Source organism: Myripristis murdjan, chromosome 11, assembly GCF_902150065.1.
Source record: "Myripristis murdjan chromosome 11, fMyrMur1.1, whole genome shotgun sequence".
NCBI classification, from domain to species: Eukaryota; Metazoa; Chordata; class Actinopteri; order Holocentriformes; family Holocentridae; genus Myripristis; species Myripristis murdjan.
Window position 1 is genome coordinate 5,056,230 of NC_043990.1, and position 21,370 is coordinate 5,077,599.

Sequence of the window (21,370 nt, forward strand, 5' to 3'; positions counted from 1 at the left end):
TTTTTTTTTCTTGTTTACATTGGAAACACCCCACGCAGTGACAGTGGATGGGAGCATTGTGCTGTATGTTCTGCAATACATTTACTGCACACCGGCTTTGTTGAAATAAACCAGTGAATGTAATGTATTCCATGTTTTTTTTTTTTTTTTTTTTTTTTAAATCAGTTGAGTTTAAGTCTTGTCTTGAGTTTAGGTCCTTAATGCAACACTGAGGTATCTTACAGCCCAGCAAAGGTGGAACTGACATTAAAAACAAACAAAAAAATCAGTATTTTAAGTAAAAAAACAAAGTGTCCTGCATTGATGCTATCATTATTTTTCCATCTCTGATCACAGATTTCTTCTGTTCTTTCAAGCTCTGATCTGCTCTGTCTCTATATTTCTCTCTCTCTCCTCTTCCTCAGTTAATTTATTTCTTTAATTTATTTATCTTCTCCCTCCTCCTCCATCAGGTGGAGTATGACGGCCTGACAGGGCGCGTGGAGTTCAACAGCAAGGGCCAGAGGACAAACTACACCTTGAGGATCCTGGAGAAGCACCCCGGGGGTCACAAAGAGGTCAGAGGTCAAACGGGGTCAAGTGGCTTTTTACCAAAGAGTCGATTTGGGCAGTTTATAGCAGGAGAAGGTCAGCATCTCACTCCAGGACTCTAATCACCGAGCGCTTGTTTTACTCCAAAAAACCAGTAATAACTGGAGAAAAGAAAATGTCCTTTAACTAAATTCGAAGCTTTGAGAGTAAAGTTAAAATTTGACAATAAAGTCATTTTTTTAAGAATAAAACCAAAGGCACTGTGGGAATGAATTCTGCACTTTATCTGTGAAATTTTGTCTTTAATCTTAAAAATTTTGATTTTATTCACATACTGTGACTTGCAGTTACTTCTCAAAATTCAGGCTTAAATTTATAAGCTTTGATTTTATTCTTAAAGGGCATTGTATGTTCTTTTCCTTTTCTTTTTCCTTTAAAATAAATTATGGCCCTATTATTCCCCCATAGCCTGGAGTGCCTGCTGTGTGAAAATTTAATGTCCAGGTTCAGTTTTACCTTTTGTTCCTCGTGCTTCTGGCTTAAACACATCAAGATGAAGCAGATCGGGTGCGGTTATCGATTGAACATTGAGAGTTACAACTCAGACTTTGTCCTGCAGATTTCATTATTTTGATCACAGAAACTTAAGGAAGAGATTGTGTAAAAAAACAGAGTGAAGCAGCTCTTTTGGTTTAGTTTGTAGATGATCCATCAGTGCCTCTGCTGTCGAGTGAGAATCTGATTGCTTCAAAATAAAGGCTTTTCAGGAACTAAGAGGACAAGTTTATTTTTAGTTTATCAACCAAATATTTATGGGGTTTTGAATGGGTTCATAATAAGAGGTTGTTGGAGGTTATAATCCTTCAGGTGAACCGTCACTGTGCTGAAATGTGACAGAAAATGCAAAGTTAACACACACACACACACACACACACACACACACACACACACACTTACATGAAATGAATGACCGTCCAGCAGCACTGGAAAAGAAAAATCTATCAGAGAACAAAACTGCTTATCTGCAGCCTGAGGCTCCCAGAGAAAACATTAAAGAGGGTCAGAGGTCAACTGAGGTCAGCAGGGGTCAAATGTCGACCCTTCCCCACCCCCCCAACACACACACACAAACACACACACACACACACACATATACACACACGAGTCATTTTATTTTAGATTGACTTGATGATTTCCAGTTGATCACTTTATCAAAAAAAAAAAAAAAAAAAAAAAATTGTGACCACCCATACAGTGGACCCTTTATTTTTCCTCTCATTAATTAATTATTTATTATTTTATATATTTTAACTTCTTCTTTTTTTTTTGGTTTCTTGCAATTAACAATTACAGTCACAATTACAAGAATTACAGTAGTTTACAATTAATATTTTTTCAATTTTCTTTTGCCAGTTTTCCTGAATTGTTTTACAATTTTTCTGTTATTATGATATTTATTTTTATTTATTTATTTATTTTTTATTTATTCATTCATTTATTTGCTATTTTTCTTTTTTATATTTTACTAATTTTCAGGCCATTTTCTGTTCTTTGTTTTTGTAAATTTTTGCTCATTTCTTGCAAATTTTTGTAGAATTTTTTGCAAATTTACTCATCTTTTTTCCCCCATATTTTCATAGTGATATGACTGAATTTGCTCAGGATTCAAAGGGTTAAAGCAGAGCCGCTGACATCTGCTCCAATCACAACTGTCTCGCCGGCTACATGGAGCATAATTAAATTAATCCCACATCTCATGTACAATATAGATCAACTTTGTCTGAGAATGAAAGGCTTTGTGTCAGCGTTTTTTATTAGTTTGCATCACAGCTCTCAGTGGAGACAATAACGTGATATAATATAATATAAAATAATGATCCTAATTCGTGTTTGTAATTCGCCCATGTGCTGAGGTTTAGCACTCGCCAAGCAGCGCGGCCTCCGGGGGAAGTGAAAGTGAAAGTGAAAGTGAAAGCGGAGTGATTGCGGGCCGCCTGTCACAAACACTCCGCCGCTCATTTCCATTTTATATTCCAGCCGTTTAGGTGAAGCCCTCAAGAGGAAGTCACAATGAGCCCGACATTACACAGAGATTAAATTATGAGTTTCACCCAGCCGGCAGCCGGCGGGCGGCGAGGGAGGAAACTTCCACCGCTGACGTTAAAAATACTCCAGCTCCTTCACACGGATGATGTGTGACAGGAAAGAGTGAGGCGAGCAGATTCTGTCTCGTCAAGGAATTCCTGGAGTATCCGATAAGAGTTTGACAGGTGCATTTCAGTCATGGAAGTCAATGAAATCTTTTTTTTTTTTTTTTTTCTGTTTGTTTGTTTGTTTTTTGGGGAAGTTGGGCAGATTTTAGCCTCATTTTAACTTAAATTTTATATTTCTGTTACTTATGCCATACCTACTCTGTTTTACTCCTTCATTATTTGTTCATAATATTCATTGTTCTTTCACTCTGTAAGTTTGGGGCTTTTTGACTTCTATTTTTACCATGCTTATATGTTTTATTTTGTATTTATTTCTTACTGTGAAGCACTTTGTGACTGTGGTTTTGAAACATGCTCCTTAAATAAAGTTCATTATGATTATTCTTTTTACTACTAGCAGTAGTAGCAGTAGTAATAGCAGTAGTAGTAGTTGAAGTAGTGGTGATAGTAGTACTAGCATTTCAATAGAAGTCTAGCTGAGTTTGTTCCACATGTTCATTTCATTTGATGGAGAACTTTAGCCCAGCTGTAAGTGGAAGCCATACTGAATTTTACTTATGTTTTCTTTTTTTTTTTTTTTTTTTAATTTAACCTTTATTTAACCAGGAATGTCCCATCCAAATTAAAAATTTCTTTTTCACAAAGGATCCACTAATGACTAATGAAGACTGCAGATTCACACAAACAGGAGGTTCGCAGAAGACAGTTAATACATACACTGGAGCACAAAACTTTACATGACTGCTTCAGCTCCACCGTAGATGCCGGTGTTTCTTCGGCTGACACATTGTCTTTCTGAGGCTGAACCTTAAAGATCCTGGTATTGTATGAAACTAGACTTCCTAAGGAATCAATGCAAGCATGTCATGTTAGGTTTTCAGCAAGGCGGTTAAATATCGCTGCAAAGTTCGGCTACATTCTCACCTCTGACCTCCAGATGTGTGAATGAAAATGGGTTCTCTGGGCAGCCACGGCTCTCCCCTTTGCAGACACGCCCACCTTCTGCTAATCCCATGCAGTTTGGGCCACAAAGCCTGCAGTCCACATGTGTTCTTGTGGACCGTTGTAAAATGGTGTGTTTGTGCAGACTGGGGCCTAAACAGTCTTGGAGTCAATTGGCTTTGACTGGAAAGCTGAGACTCTTGAGTTATGGTCTGCATCACAAAAGGAGCAGAGCAAGAAATACTCTGAAATCCTAACAATAAGGTATCTGATTAAATTAATTTGTGTTTTAAACCACTAAGGAATCTATTCTAGGCAAGGAAAGGCGATGAAAAGTCATGGAGTATTAAATCTGGGCCGTTATGGAAAGGCTTTTTTTTTTTTTATTTATTTTTTTCTTGTGAACTGGACTGGAGCGCGATAGCAAGTGCAGAGGAAAGATAAGCAAGTGTGGACGTGATTTAGGGGAGTAAAGAATATACATTTAAGTCTTGAAAGACACGTAAATGAGATGAGTTTTCCCACTGAGACCTGCAGTTTATCAGCCGGTCCCATGGGTGACGGTTCAGGACTCTAACAGGTAATAAAACACTGAAAACAGGAGGTCAATAGGTCAGGGGGGTCAGTGGCTCAGATGGGGTGAGCCCAGGGTCAGATGGGTGTCTATCCTAAAGTGCATTAAACATAAACGACCTTATTTAAGTCACTGAATGAGCTGGGAGGAAGGAGACCCTCCCTCATTGATTTCAGGATTGATTCTGCTCTGCTGTTGACTCGTCTGTCTATATCTGAGTTTTTATGAGTCATTTTCTGTCTGCCTGACTGCCCTTCACTTTCTCTCACCCTCCCTTTCCACTGTTTTCACTTCTTTCTCTGTTTTCACTTCCTCCTCTTTTCGTTTTTCTTGTTTTGTTTTTTTTTCATCATCGTCCTTCTCCTCTCTCAAATCAATCTTTATCCTTTTCATCCCTCGAGGGAAATTTGGTATGCAGCGACATTTGGGATCATTTACAACATTTTGAAACAGAACAGTAAAGCAAAACAAAAAAGCTCTTTGTTCCTCTTCCTCCTCCTCTACTTTCATTGCCCTTCCTTCTTACATCTCTCACTTTCCTCCCTTCTTTTCACCTTCCCTCCTTGTCTCCCTCCCTTGAACACTTCTAGCAGTGGCTTAAACATATTTATTTCCCCTCCTTCACCTTAATCTCTCTAACTGTCTTCCCATCTTTCTTATCTTCCTCTTTATCCTGATTGGGCAGATCGGGATCTGGTACTCCAACAACACGCTGGCCATGAACTCCACTTCGCTGGACCTCAACACGTCAGAGACGTTGGCCAACAAGACGCTCATCGTCACCACAATCCTGGTAAAAGCGCTCACACGTGGACACGACGCAGCAGAAAATACCGCTGTGGTTGGGTAAAAGAGATGTAACAGTGCAAATTTGTGTGTTTTGTTTCTCATGTGACTTTAAAGTTTGCTGAGTTTCATGACCCTCAGGCTCTTGGAAACTGCCTAGAACTCATAATTTAACTTACAAAACACACTGGCAGCAATAACAAAACGGTGAATGCTTGAAAAACTTTAAAAACTCAAACCCCTTCATGTTTTTTCTGCATTTTGTTGCATTACAGCTCGAACTCAGAGTGGATCAGAGTAAGATTTTTCACCACTGATGATACCTGCAATGTCAAAGTGGATTTTTCTATTTGCAAATGTTGACAAATTGATTAAAAAGGAAAGTTTGGGAATGTTCTGAATCGATATCAGTATCCGACCTGTTTGCAGTGACAGTCCAAACTTTAGTTAAAGTGCAGCCAGTTTGTTTGGAAAGTCCTTGAGATGTCTTGATTGGAGAGCTTGACTGGAGTCCAGCTGTGGTCAGTTTTATTGATTGGGCATGATTGTGAATAACACAGTTTGAAAGATGACAGACTTCAGGAGAGTGTGAGAGTAGACACTCAGGAGGTCACTTGCACCCAAACACAGTTGCTTTAAACACGGTTACTTCCCATCCGCAAGCTTGAAAGAGACAACCAAATCAATTACTATGATTGACATGTCAGAAGGGTGTGGAAACTTAGTAAAGTAAAGTAAATGAACTATTTTTGCATTAGTTTTTGTTTAAAGTTACCAAAATCAACCAAATCTATCCGTACATGTTGACAGATAGATATACATATTTAAGTTTTTTTTTCACTTTGCCGAGCAAAAACAATATAATCAATATTATATTCATTGCTCAATGCCACAAAATGCAGAGAAAGTCAAAGGGTTGCATACTTTCAGGGTCGATAAGGCGAAATCCCTGCAAATGGCAGTGTGAGGCTTGATGAATGTCCTCTCGGGGGTCTGGAACATGAACGTGTTGGAAGACCCCTGCTTTAAATAATTAATTGTCTCCATATGGACGCCGTTGCCTTTCACTCGTTTCTCAGACCAGCTCTTTGGCATCGTCGCCGTCCCTCCCTCTTGCCTTTGACAGGAAAACCCGTATGTGATGCGTAAATCCAACTACCAGGATTTCCAGGGGAACGACCAGTACGAGGGGTTCTGCGTCGACATGCTGCGGGAGCTCGCCGACATCCTCAAGTTCTCCTTCAAGATCAAGCTGGTGGACGACGGCCTGTACGGCGCGCCAGAGCCCAACGGCAGCTGGACCGGCATGGTGGGAGAGCTCATCAACAGGGTGAGGGCCAACATCTGGCTTTGTTTTCATCGCTGATCCAAAGCTGGTTCTTGTTTACACACATTATCACATCTGACCAGTGGTGATCTGTGTGTTTAGCGGTGTTCGGTAACTACTCAAAGAAGTAGCCAAGAAAACCAAGAGAAGATATTCGTCACTATAAATAAGTTGTAATCACATTACTTTACTAATTTCATTACTTATTACTTTACTTTCACCATACTTTCTAAAACCCAGATCAGCCCTTATCGAAGGGAGAACACAAGACTGGACCCGTATAAATTTTCACAGCCAGTTTTGATTTGGTTTTAGTCTGAGTCTTTTGACTAAAATTCATTTTAATTTTAGTCAGGTTTTTAATCTAATTCGATTGACTCATTTTCTTTCTTTCTTTTTTTTTTTTTTTTGTAATTTCCCTATTAAATTATTTGTTAGTGACCTTTATATTATCGCTTTGTGTATTTTGTTTCTGGCTTTTTCATGTCATTTTTAGTTGCTGAAGAAAATGTTGTGATATTTTTTGTCCACGGTGGTTGTTTTTGTTTAGTTTCCATCTTGTTTTTGTCTCAGAAGAAAATGTCATTGATGAATACTTTTATCATAGTTTTGGTCAACAAAATGAATTCTGGACTGAGCACTAAATCATACAAGTAGCCTAGTGCACTCGGAAGAGTTTCACATATCAAATAAAAGTATATATATTATATATATGTATATGTATATATATCTCTCTCTCTCTCTCTCTCTCTCTCTCTATATATATATATATATATATAGATATATATATATATAGAGAGAGAGAGAGAGATATATATATAGATATAGATATATATATATATATATATATATATAGATATAGATATAGATATAGATATAGATATAGATAAATCTGATCCTAGACCACCACTCATGGCACATGTGCACTTACAGAAACATATTCGTCTTCACAGCTGATCATCTAAACACCCAGCGTGTGCGTGTGCGTATGTGTGTGTGTGTGTGTGTGTGTGGTGTACTTACTCTTCACTACGTCCTATTTTAACTGTAATGAGTCATGTGAACTTATACTTGATTTGAAGTGGTTTCCAGGGAAATTATCTCGATTGAATGTCATCTGTGATATAAATACCGCTGCTGCACGGCTGCCATGGCAGTAGTGCCAAGTGTTCTTAAAAGCATCAAGTATATATATATATAGCTATATCATCCAAAGTGGTCAGTACTTTCTGTAACTTTAGTCTTTTAGTGAATGGCTTATACGTTGTTCAACATTAAATGAAATTGCTACTTTTTGAAAGATCTTGAATTATCTCCTAGAATATTTACACCGCTCTGTCACAGCATTTTCCACAGGAGCTCTTTCTGATGCTAAATCTGTTCTCTGGAGTGGAAAGATTTTCAAATGGGGTCACGTACAAAACTGCAGCAAAACCACACTGAAGGAAAAGTAACACTACTGACTTCATAAAAATACGGTAACTAGAGCAGATGTAATTAGTTACTTCCACACTAGCAAACAAATGATTCCACCAGTCAAAGTGTGTGAGCTACAGAGCTACTCACTGAGTTACTAGTGCCAGTGCTAACCATGTTAGTAGAAGAATCATGAAAACATGTAACAGAGACTTTAACATGTTAATGTAGTTGTAACAAAACAATAGCACTAACTGCAGTTCAGCACCATGGACAGCACCAGAGCCTGTATATCATTAATGTTGTGCTGAGTTTTTCATGTGGCAGAATGGCATATAAAGTCAATGCAAAGATACCAATAAACACGACAGGGAAGCGAATGATGTGAACATTGAAAAATTCACTTCACATTTAGTCTGAACACGCCATAACAGTATCTACAGTTCAGGGGCAGCGTGGCTCAGGAAGTAGAGCGGTCGTTTGGAATGTGAGGCTAAAACATTGTAAAGTGTCTTGAGTGGTCGGTAGACTAGAAAAGCACCATAGAAATGTATTTATTCATTTATTCAGCACCACGGACAGTGTCTGAACTTGTGTACCAGTAAAAGTAATTGCACTTCAGAACCACAGACAGCACCTCAGCTTGTATGTCACCTGCAATAACTCCAGCTCAGCACCGTGGACAGCGTCTCACTCTGTATATCACTATCAGTAACTCCTGTTCAGCACCATGGACAGTGCCTCACTCTGTATATCATTATCAGTAACTCTGGTTCAGCACCATGGACAGCGCCAGGGCCTGTATATCACTCACACCAGCTACGGTTCAGCACCATAGACAGCACTGGAGCCAGTATATCACCAATAGTATCTATAGTTCAACACCTGGGATACCTGGGATTCCCTGCCAGTTCGTCAGAACTGAAGAAGCTTCTTGGAGGAAAAGCAAAACATCTTCAAGAATCTACTATCAAGTCCAGTTGACCTTGATTTTAACTCGACTTGAATACAGTTCAGCACCATGGATAGTGTCTCAGTCTGTATATCTTTAACAGTAGCTTAACAGTAGCTCCTGCGTCTGTATCTCACTATAGCAACTATAGGCAGCACTGGAGCCAGTTAGATCACTGACAGTAACTACAGTTCACTGAATGTCATTGTGTTGTGTTTGCATAGGAAGTTCCATTCATTTTCAAAGTGACACTTCGTTGGCTGGCAACTGTTTTATGATCTAATGCTAATAACTTACAGCACAGCCCTCTAAAGTGAGATCAGACGAGGGGTTGTCTATCAGGATGGTCTTCATGTCAGATTATTGTTCACAGTGACAGAAATTCTTGCGCTGAGAGACACCACACTGTCTGTTTGACCCCGACCCCTAACCCATGTACTGAGCTGAACTGAGCTGAGTCACAAAGTTACAATGGGGCTGTTGGTGCCAAATGGAGTAAAATAGAAGTTCCCTCTATCCGACAGCTCCCTTTATCTTATTTATTTTCTGTCCTCTCTCTCTGTCCCGGCTTTGTCGCAGGCAATTCTCTCCATGGCTTTAATTAGACTCGACTTGAAATGAGCTACTTTCCCTGAGAAAACAACTAACTGGGCCTCAGCACAGCAACTTAATACGTAGTACCACATAATATATCTCTCTCTTGCTCTTTTTCTCTCCACCATGTGTATAATTGGCAACTGTCTCTTGTATTCCAGTTAACTCTACAAACACCTTGCACCCTGAGCGCACCATCTGCCGCCTGTTGCCATAACGACTAACAAACAGCTAATGTTGGACATGTGAAACGGGTTGTGTGTGTCTCTGCTTTTGCCCTCAGATGATGCTCCGTGTAAAATATAATGGCAAGTGTGAAAAAAGGAAACATGTGATTTTACATGATTGCTGCTCATTTTTACAATTACATGTTGAGTCCAAATGAGCAAACAAGGTTTTGCTTCAGTGTGTAATTTTTTTTTATAAGATTAGAAAAGGGGAAACTTAATTTGAACTTGAGTGTGCACACAGCTGCTTAAAAGACTATAAATATATATTAAAAAATCACATCAAAGACTATTACATGCAAAACACAGGTGATTAACTTACATATAAACAGCAAAACAGTTAGAAGTCAGAATTTCAGTTTGATATTTGTAATGTTTCTCTGTTGGCAAGCTGTCTTGATCAGTAAATAGTGATTTAGACTGTAATCAGTGCAGTGAAGCAAAATCTGTCAGTGCTTGAGTTTCTACAGGCTAGATGTGTGAAATGCTGTCTTAAAAGTCATCAGTAATGTGGTTTTATATCTCTAAATGATTGTGTAACACTGGGGAAGTTCTCTGAGGCCTCTGCTGTTTAATATAGAGGGCGCTACAGTGCCAAAATATCTCAGTATCATTTAGAAAATATGCCATGATCATGACTTTACTCTTTTTGGCTCCTTTGTGATTCCTTAAAACCACTTCAACCCTTCCCATCCCATCAGAGGGTTCATCATTACAAATGGAAGTTGCTTTGTTTAAACTCACAGGACTTTATTTTATATTCTAGCGGAGATCCTGAGATTTCCAAAGATCCCAAACATGAGCTGCTGAATTCCAGGGAAATGTGTCTAAACTGATGCACAAAACATGCAGCCGTAAAACAACAGCATCTTGGCTTTGAATATTTCACTTAGTATCAGTGTGATGGAGCTTCAATGAAGAGACACAACATGGATGTAACACTGTCTTACAACATGGGAAAAAAATGTTTTCTAATTTTTTTTAAAAATAACTTTTAAACTTCATACTATAAGTGGAGATTTATGGGAAAATCAGGGTTTATGGACTTTAAATTAACTTCTCCCTAATATCATAAAAATATCACTGTTATAATCAGTAATTTTAAAAAACAATAATCATTTGTAAAGTAAAAACATGAGATATATATATACACATATCCAATAAATCATTCCGTGACCCCCCCAGATATATCCCATGATCCCCTGCAGGGTCCCAGCCCCTATGTTGACAACCACTGATTTAGACATTTATAAAACGCCAAATTTCATTCAAATAATGTTAATTATATAACCTGGATTTAGGTGCTTGAAATGAGTGCATTTTATTGTGAAAGGAAGAAAGTTACATATCCATCTTACAGTAAATCATGACATAATTTTACAGCCAAATTTGGTCATTTTGACCTTTGACCTCCTGAAAAAGACCTTCAAAATGACAGATGGCATGTAGCAGCGAGAGAGGAGGTTTTGGAAAGAATGCAGGCAGAGAAGATCCTCACAATACAGCTGTGTTTGTGTGTGTGTGTGTGTGTGGCTACTGTACATATCGGCAATTTGCTGTGCTGTCTGCAAGATTGGTGGCTGCTGTCTCGGCGCTGATAGCACTAATAACACACACATACACACACATACACACACATACACACACCTCACACTTAATGATGATGATAATGGTGATGTAGGCAGCTGATTGTGTGTGTGTGTGTGTGTGTGTCTGTGTGTGTGCATGACAAAGAGGGAATACAAGAGTACTTGTTTGTCTGAAAGCAAGTGTGTGTACATAGGCTTCTGTGCATGAGTGTGCGTGCATGCATGTATGTGTGTGTGTGTGTGTGTGTGTGTCAGACAGACAGAGGAAACGGGGTTGACAACAGGGAACCCAAGGAAGCCGTTAACAGGCTAATCAAGTGTCTTTGTGTTACTAATTATACAGTGCTGTTTCAATTACGCTCCAGGATCCCTCAGCATGGGCAGGCACACACACACACACACACACACACACACACTTTTATCTGTACCTAGAGACTCACAATTTCTCCTCTTTCTGTGTGAATGTAATAAAAATCACAAATGTTCCTCATCTCTCGTACACCTTGCTGACTGTTGTTCTTTCACCTCTCTTTCTCTCTCTCTCTCTCTCTCTCTCTCTCTCTCTCTCTCTCTCTCTCTCTCTCTCTCTCTAACTCTCTCTCTTTTTCCATTTATTTCAACCTGCTCTCTCCCCACACTGGTTTCCATACCGGAAATTTCAGTGAAGGCAGCTCTTAATAACCATGTGTGTGCACACACAAACACACACACACAAACAGAGACTCAAACACACACACACACACATACACATATACACATATGAACACACAGATACACACACACACACACACACTCACACACACTACAGCAATCTCTCTGGAGCTCCAGAGTCTGATGAAAGTGGGTGAAATTCGCTTAACAAGTGTCTGCTCGTTAATCAATTAAGTGTTAATTAAGGAGCAGAGCGGTGTCTGTCTGGGGTCCAGATAAACGCTTTGCTATGGATCCTCTCCTCCCTCTCTCTCTCTCTCTCTCTCTCTCTCTCTCTCTCACTGTCTGTTGACTTTACTTTAACCTTAATGAGATTATATTTCAACTTTAATTTAACTCTGGCAGGTTTATTCAGTGGGGTTAAAGGGCAAATCCACCGTAAAAAAAAAAAAAAAAAAAAAAAAAAAAGCTGCTGTCAGAAAAAAAAAAAAAAAAAACTAGAGAGAGTGTGTCAGGTATGATAAAAATGAAAAAAAAAATCCACATAAATGACTAATGATGGTATAAAGTTTTAATTAAAGAAAAAAAATCAAAGTGGAATAGAAAAACAGCAGCTGTGGTGTGGTATTGTTCCACCACGGCAGCTGTTTCCTGTCTGTCGGGTCAGTTTGGTGATTATATTCCTGATGTGGGAACTCAAACCTGACCAGTCGCCGCCCCAAGACGAAAAGTTAGAAAATCAAGTCTTTAATGTGTGAAGCCATTAAGAGACGAATCCTGGAGCTGCCGGCGCTGACGGCGAAATGGAAAACTGTACTCATTCAGCAGCCGTGCAAGAAAATCACCACCACCACTGTTGGGGAAAATTGGAAATTAAGATAACATTATAATTTAGCCGAACCTCCCCGTAAAACACAAAAAGTAGAATCCCAATGTTCCAAGAAATGTGTTTATAATGAGAAAGCGGTAGAAGAGAGAAAGTGTTTCTGTTCTGCAACATTTAGTTTTGGCTCTGCAGCGTTACAAAACCTTAACTCCTGCCTCTCCAGATGTGTTGCTGTCTTGGATTTCCTCTCTGCTCTCAGTTTGTAAACAAGTAAGCAAATTAGCCTAAACTGCTAATGACATATCAGCAAAGCAGCTAAGTTTAACACAGTAGCCCGGGAAGCAGACGGGTCCTCTAGCTCGTGTTATTTGCTGCAGCAGATCGGTCTGGCCCTCATCCCGTCCCGTCAACCTCACCAGGTCGGGCCAAACACACTCGTTTATCAGATACGGGTCAGGTTCAATACGATGACTCAGCACTGCGTCACACGTTGCTCTGATTGGCTGTAGGTCTGTCCGATATCGTCCAGAGGCTTTTTGGTTCTGCGACTGTTGGTAACAGTCAAAAGTCAAAGGGGATGGAATGGATTTGCATTTGCTTTTCATCAGGATTTCAAAAACATGGATAATTCTACCTTCTGTGCTTTTGCAAAACAAATTACGACTCTTCAGTAAAATATAAAAATCCACCTCAACAAATAATTTAATCTCATTTTCAGTAATCAGTCATCAGATGGATAGATAGACTGTTAATTAGATACATATTGTGGATTCTCTGCACTCCAGCTTAACAACTCATTTAGTCTGATATTGTGTCAAAATCTTGTTTTCTCTAAACAAGGTAAAAAATTCTGGAAATAATAAAAATTATCCACCTGTGGGATGAGATAATCCCACTTGTTTCCAATACAGTTTCACTCGTTTCAGTATAAATCTGTTGAAACAAGGCAGAATAAGGCAGATCAGCTACTAGGATCAAGAAAATTACACTTGATTCAAGAAAATTCTGGAAATAAACTCATTAGTGTTGGAAACAAATGGGATTATCTCATCCCACTGGCAGATTTTTTTTTTTTTTTACCTTGTTTGAGGAAAAACAAGCCTCTAACACCGAACAGGAGTACATGACTGTGTAACCTGGCGATGTTTTTAAGTGTAGCTACGTCTCAGTTTGGTCCAGGTGATGGATATCTTATTTTAGAGTGAAACTGACTGAGCTGACTGAGCAAATCACATTCATATTTTAGGGTGAATTTTCATTATACATCCACTGGTAGCTGCTGAAATCCCCCATCATGCATCAGTACTGCCCCAGCGGCCTTTGGAGCGTATTCTATTATTCCTCAAAAGTTGTGAACATGAACTGATCCAGCGCACTGTAACACAAAACTTATTTCCCCCCAGCAAATTAGATTCAAGAAAGACCAAAAGAGACGGCCTGGTTGGAATTGAACCCCCACCCTGCTGATGTCGGTGCCTTGCTTCGCCCACCCACCTACAAGAGTGAAACCTCTACAGCCTGACAGTTTTAGTGCCGTTTCGTCCCAGCGGAGCCGCTCGGCGCCGCAGTGCAGCAGCAATTCACTGTTTGTTGTAATGCATTCAGTAACAAGTGTGCCCTCAACAATGACTTCTGTACAATAAAAATCAATATTTCATTAAAAGACCCAGAATCACTGCAAAGATGGTTCAAACAATTGGGACAAAGGTGCTGCCATTAACTATGGCTCCTGAGGCTAAAAAAAAAAAAAAAAAATCACAATTTCAACCTTGTAATAGGAGATGGCTGTTTAATTGGAAAGAGAAGGCGAGCCCCGGTCCCTTAATATCAGTCAGGAAAGACAGTAATTGTCATCTGCACTTAGTCTCCAGCAGAGAGAGCATTAACCTTGGAAAAACAGAAGAAAAAATGACAGTCACTTTGTGCAGCGGCGGTCCAGAGGGGGCACAGAGGAGGGTTTTAGACTCCACACACACTGAAGCAAATCTGAAGAGAAAATTAACTTCCACATGGACTTGAATTTTATATTTAATTGTCTCAGGGAAAGAAAAAAAATCTCATGGTTCAAAAACAGGCAGTAATGAAGGTCACAAGTGTGAGAGAGGCTTAAGAGACACACGAGTTCATGCAAATAAAGGAACAATTATATAAGGACAGACTTTACCAGAAACATTAGCGACTGTGATCATCATTTCTTAAAGTAAAAAATATGAATAAAACCAAGAAACTGGTGCTATTTTCTTCTCAATCCAATACCAGGAAATACCAGTGCTACTATCCTGGTACTTCAACAAGTTTTTCTGCTGCAAAAATGGGAAAATACATCAAAAATATACATGTATCTGCAAGCCTCCCCAAGGATTTCTCATACACAGGGAAACTTTTTCTTGGTTTCTTGGTTTCTTGTTTTCTTCTAGTGGAGCGCAGGAAATTCAAATATGCTCCAGTCAAAAAATCTTGCAGCTCACCAGCAAAGTGCTCCACAACAAACATTTAAAACATATCAATGAAACACACAGTAATTCATGAGAAAAAACAGACAGGCATGTGAAGGCAGGCATAAAAAAAAAACAATGGATGAATAAGAATGATAAAACAACAAGGATAAAATGTACAAACAACAGGTGAACGTAATAATAACGGTCCCATGACTGAGGCTACCTCAAGAAAGCCACTGCAGTAAAGTTACAACAACAGATACATTACATCACTGAGGAAAAACGCTTAATATATTTAAAGGCAGAATGAGCAGGATTTGCCGATGCGGTGAGTTTTTGTTTCCTAGCATGGCGTCTAAAATGTAATGTTGCTGTGCTAGGGAAAAAAATTGCCCTGACAGCACCTCCCTGTCCATCACAAAGCAGGCCAGGTCGCTCTTCATCCTCCTCCTCTCCCTCAGGGCTCACCGGCAGGTGAAAGCCGACCTCAGATTCACTCTCGTCGTGGAATGAGCTTTGTCCGCTCGCCGTTTCTCCTCGCTAGATTTCCTTTTTTTTCCACATTCGTGATTTTGCGTAGCTTCCTATTGGATGCGATGCTAATGATCTGGCATGGTGCTGCACTGTGATTGGCCGGGAACGACACACCCGCTGCCCAAAGGCCGATGCCCAGAAGAGTCCCGAGCTCAGTGAAACAAGAAAATCCAGGCAGAGGGCAGAGTCTCTGCAGACACACACACCAATACACACTGCTAGGGGCTCACAAGTCATGAGGGAGAGGATTAGTTTTGTATATGTATATAGATTGTTGGGGTTTTTTTCCCCACTCATACAACCAACCAACCACTCATTCTGGCTTTAATCAATTACATAGAAAGTATATTGACAGATGATATACATACATACGTACATAGAAACTCAGTACAGCTCTACGTGGTTAATGAAGTCCATAGAAAGCCTATCAGAGGATTGTTGTGCACTTTAATGACGTCTGAGGCCTGGCTCTCTCTCAGCTCCCTCTCACCTCCTCCGTCTCTCTTGTCTCTCGTCTGACCCCACTCAACCCCTCCTCTTCCTCCGTCCACCTTCCTCTCCTCAGACCTCCGCTGACACGGCCTCCTGTTTTCTCCTCTTGGATGTCGCTCCTCTCTGTTAGCTCGCCTGATCCCTTATTTTCCTCCTCACTCTTCACAGCTCGATCTGAGAGAAACACCTCCTCCTCGTTCTCCTCTTCCTCCCACACGTTCCTCTCTCTCCTTGTCGTCTTCCCTCTGTTCCCCCTCTCCTTTGACAAACTAATTCCCTCCCTCCATAGCGCTTGTTTTTTCTCCTCCTTCCATCTCCTTTCTTTCCTTTCTTTATCAATCATCTAGTTCATAACTGACCACATTCTTACCTAAAACTGACCAAATTTACAACACTGACCTGTATGCTTACCAGAAATGCTCATTTGAATAAGACAAAGATGATTTATCCAGAAATCTGTCCTCAATTTAATTCCTCTCCCTCCCTTATGCCAAGGATTTTGTAATTATCAAGAATCATAACATTAATAATGATGATGAAAGAGATCAATAAAAGAAAGAAGACCGAAACAATTTGAATTATTGTAGTACCTGTTGAAGTAATTTTGATGTGTAAAATGATAACTGATTAATGTATATATGGAGAAAAATACATGTTGTAGTGGGGAAAATATAGTTTTAAGAAACTTTAGCAATGGTGCTAATATATAAAATGCAAATAATTATTATTTTTTTATTTCAACCTTTCAACCTCACTCTCTCTCCTTCTCTCTCCCCCTCTCTCTCTCATTTCTATCAGTTATAACAGCTTGTTTGATATGATATTTGCCACGTTTTGTTCCCTCCCAGCCTCCTCTCTGAGTTCATCGGGTTGCATTGCCGTGACATTTGCTGTGGCTACAAAATAATAACACTGACTGTTGCTAAAATAAAAATGAAACTTTTCTCCTCTGTGTCTCCTCTGCAGAAAGCCGACCTGGCGGTGGCAGGTTTCACCATCACCTCAGAGAGAGAGAAGGTGATCGATTTCTCCAAACCCTTCATGTCTCTGGGCATCAGCATCCTCTACCGGGTTCACATGGTGAGGGCACCACATAAAACATTTAATTTTGTTTTTTATTTTTAGTTTTTTTTCCTGTTTTTGCTCCACAGGGAGAGCAGTGGCACCTACAAATTAACACTGACCGGTTCTCCAACTAGACTTCATAAAGGTTCATTGTTTGGTTTTCTGGTGAAATGAATGCAGCAGTGATTATCAGCCATCTTGTCTGACTTTGCCACCAGCACATGAACACAACATCATACTGTAGTCATGACAAAAATATGAAAATCAGTTAATGGTTGAAAATTCCAGATCCACTCCATCGTCTGTACATCCCATTCTCATGAATGCGATATCTCAGGAATGGCTTGTGGGAATTTCTCCAGATTTGGCACAAACATCTGCTCGGACTCAAGGATTAACTGATCAGATTATGGAAGTCAGAGGTTAATGGTTATTGTCATAATCAACTCACAAAACACATTTCTGGCCCTAAAGCCGAGTATACACTGTACGACTTTGGGCTGTGCCACACAACACCGGCTCTAAACCCTGTGATGGAGCTCAAACTAGAGCTAGAGCTGAAAAATGAAATGTTTAGGATTCCAACAAAGAAGAAAACAACACCAGGGTCCACGTTCTCTTCCTCTTCTTCTTCTTTGGATTTTTGTCCAAACACATTAACATCACTACCACAAGGCTCCATTCATTCCTAGCTTCATTGTCTGCCACTACAGCAGCGCAGATGGATCACGTACGCCGATGACGTTCTCTTCTATATTGACTTGCGTCGCAGCCTTTAAGATTCAGTCAGAGTGATCATCATACAGTCTGTATACACTTTATAATACACTAAGGTATAACACCTGAGTTTATTAGATCCATGTTGTACACTGTGATTTGCACTAAATGTATCAGATTGTTGAAATCTCACAGTCTATAGGCGCCATAACCCAACAATTCATACACTAATTATGACCAGTTTCACACAAACATCTAATAGGATAAAATTATGAAATCATGGTATTTTGTATCCAAAAGGTCAACGTCACTGTGACATCATAATGTTCTGCAAAAAATACTCTTTTCTGGCCGTTATTCAACACCATAACTCAGCATTTTCACTGGATATTATTCACTGGAATCATATGTATCATCAATGTAGTGACATAAAATATCTTTTATTGGACTCCTTAAAACTCTTCACTTCAAATGTTTTAAATATGAGTCCGGACAGACATGGATGTAAATGCAACTTGACTCAATTCTAGATTTTGATAGTGTCATTATTTCTATAATAGCCTACTCTGTACTAACACCTAATACATGGTACATACAGAACATGTGTGGAAGATATTCAAAGAAAACTGTATTTTTTCTTATAAAATTAATTTTTAAATGAGGTTTATGTATAAGGAGTAAAACACAGTATTGTCTGCTTCAGCAGTCCCAGGGGTTTGGATTTTATCAGCTGTAGAAACTAACCAGTGACTTGCTGGTGGAACATGTGTTTCCCTCTTTGATCTATGAGGTCCATTTCTTGGTTGTTCCCACTCCTGGTCTTTGAAAAGGAGTTTCTTAAATGCCTGTATCACTTCACCAAAGTTTCTAAACCAGAGTCAAGAGTCAAAGAAGAGTCAAATATAACAGTCGGTCAGGAAGTTGCACATGTACAAAACATATTCACCTGACAAATTCAACAGTTGGGTGTATTAAGCAGCAATGAATGGAGGTAACTGTGCAAAAAAAAAAAAAAAAGAAATTCACCAGAGATACCGGGGTTAGTCCTCCAGAATTTCACTTCACTGTTTGGTGAAGTGAGGATAATAACACAACATTTATGCAGGCGGGGTCAATAGGTGCACACACACACACACACACACACACACACACACACACACACACACACACAATGAATAAATGTATGAGGGTCTAGGTATAATCATTTATTTAAGGCAGACATGTTTCAGTTCATGCCATCCTCAACACCTGTGGGCCTCCACTTCTTTCGGCTTCATCTGAATGGTTCCTGAAGGCCGACGTGCTATAAACAGACAAACAGTGTGAGGGAAATGCTAACACACAACAGCCACACTGTGGTTCTGTGGAAAATATGTTTTAAACATTCAGTTATGCATTAAAATTTGTGATAAGTTCCTCATATGCCACTGATGATGTTCACATGGACTAAACAAGACGTTCATTTGTTTACAACTACTCTATTCATATTCCTGTTTACATGCTACAGAGCATATCTTATTGAAAGATCTTATTGCAGCACACATCAGGTGGAAGGTGGGAAACACCCTGGAGAGGTCACCAGTCCATCACAGTCCATCATTTCATTTCATTTCAAATATTTAATTAAGCATATTGAGCAAAAATGTTGAGATTTTTTGCTTTTATTGTCATCTTTTCCAGAGCGTGAGTGCACAGATAAAGAAGTCACTAAAACAGCAGGAGCTGTCGAGCAGTTGCTTTGCTGTACGTTTCACAATCTGCTGCAAAAACTCAAACAGGGTGTTGTGTTATGATTAAGGTGTACACATGACTAAAATATTCTTCAGTAATCCGACTAAAGTTGGAATACTCCGCGTCTTAATCCTAGTGTTGTTCAGTCTGACAATGACCTTATTCAGGTTAAGGCAGTGAGAAAATGCTGTTTACGTGGACATTTCTTACTCCAAATATCATCTTAGTCGGGATCATATCAGAATATTGCAGTCCATGTGAACGACTGCCAAAATGATTGGCAAATGGCAACCAAGAGAAATCCCATTTTCTTGTTTGCCAGAGGAGAAAATAATACAGAGAACGAGTATCCCAAAACAACATGGTTTGACAGGTCTTTACAGGTTTCTCTTGGCCTTCTAGGTGTTATAACAACATGTGGAATACAAATATTGCCGTCCATCGTTTGGACAGCCTGCTCTTGTTTTGAGAGCCGAGCAGCTCTTCTCTGTCACTTTCAAAAACATTTTCCACCTTTTAAGTGGCATTTATTTTCATGTTCTGTCAGTGGAGGCTGCCTAAACTTCTACAAATTGAACATCACAAAATTTGCACTCGTTGACACCTCGTCCCGCTGGACAATTACGAGGTGAATCTGCACAGAAACGGCTGCGGTCACAGCAGCAGCTGCCGCCACCTCTTTGCCGCCGCCACCGTCTGCCACAGGCGAAGAAAAATCCCCAGACAGTTTGGGTCAGAGAGTCACAGCGTCTGGTGAGGATCGGGCAACTGGAAATATTCCTGCGACCACGGGGATCGTGTAAGAGAGGAGCCGGGAGGAGAGATAAAAGAGGAGGGCATGTTTGTGCTGAGGAGAGGGGAAATGATTCACTGGGGAGAAGCTTCTCCAAAATATGAGTTTTCAAGCCTGGGAGCAAAGACAGGAGGCCACTGTGGCGTCCTGAGTGGAATAGGAAAGGAGGTGGAAAACACACTCGCTGCCTCCTTAACCTGACTGCGTCTGAGTGAGGCCTGCTGGGGCTGAAAATGTGGCTGAATAAACCACAAACAAGGCAGCTGAAACATTATGTATGCAGACAGGAGACAGGTGAAGGCGACAGGTCGCTCTGAATGCTGGGACTATCAATTACTTCCGATTCAAGGGGGGAAAAATGTGTAAATCGGCTGTGTGGTGAAACGATTATGCAGTTTTCCTTTTTTGCATTTTTGGGTAGCCTCCATCTCGGGATGGTGAAAGCTTTCTGCTGCTGTTGTTGCTTTTCTAAAGGCATTTTCATACCTGTCATGTTTAGTCCGGTTGAATCGAACCCTGGTGTGCTTTCCCCCTCGGTGCGGCTCATTTGGTCAGGTGTAAATCCAGAAATTGCACTCGGATTTGGACCAGATAAGAACCAGATCAAGATAAGAACCAGATCAAAACCCTGTTGAGGAGGTGCCAAAAAAAAAAAAATCCTAAAACAGGCAATCAGACACATACACGCGACAACAAGAAGAAATATTGCACAATTTTGAGAGCTGTGCACATGAGAAATATTGCACAATGTGTTCAAATGCTCTGTGTGTTGAGAGCAGTAATGGCTCTGGGCTGAAGACTGTTTGTTAGGTGTGTTTGTGTGTGATTTACCAGACGACCAGAGGGCAGCAGGTCAGACAGGTGCTGTCTGCGGTGTGACGTGTCCTCGAGGATGCTGCCAGCTAAAGCCTCTTCATTAAGGTTCACCTTCACGGTTAAGGTTAGGAGCAGGTCATGGTTAACATTCACTAC

The 21,370-nt window shown here is 40.0% G+C and overlaps 1 protein-coding gene across 1 annotated transcript in view; it reads left to right on the forward strand.

Annotated features, from left to right (window-relative positions):
- Window positions 1–21,370, forward strand: part of LOC115368309 (glutamate receptor ionotropic, kainate 5-like) — a 133,037-nt gene that overhangs the window by 60,144 nt on the left and 51,523 nt on the right. The window contains exons 9-12 of the mRNA XM_030064371.1: window positions 453–557; window positions 4,946–5,053; window positions 6,173–6,376; window positions 17,059–17,172. Of these exons, the coding sequence (XP_029920231.1) occupies window positions 453–557; window positions 4,946–5,053; window positions 6,173–6,376; window positions 17,059–17,172 (531 nt within the window). The remainder of the gene's footprint in view (window positions 1–452; window positions 558–4,945; window positions 5,054–6,172; window positions 6,377–17,058; window positions 17,173–21,370) is intronic.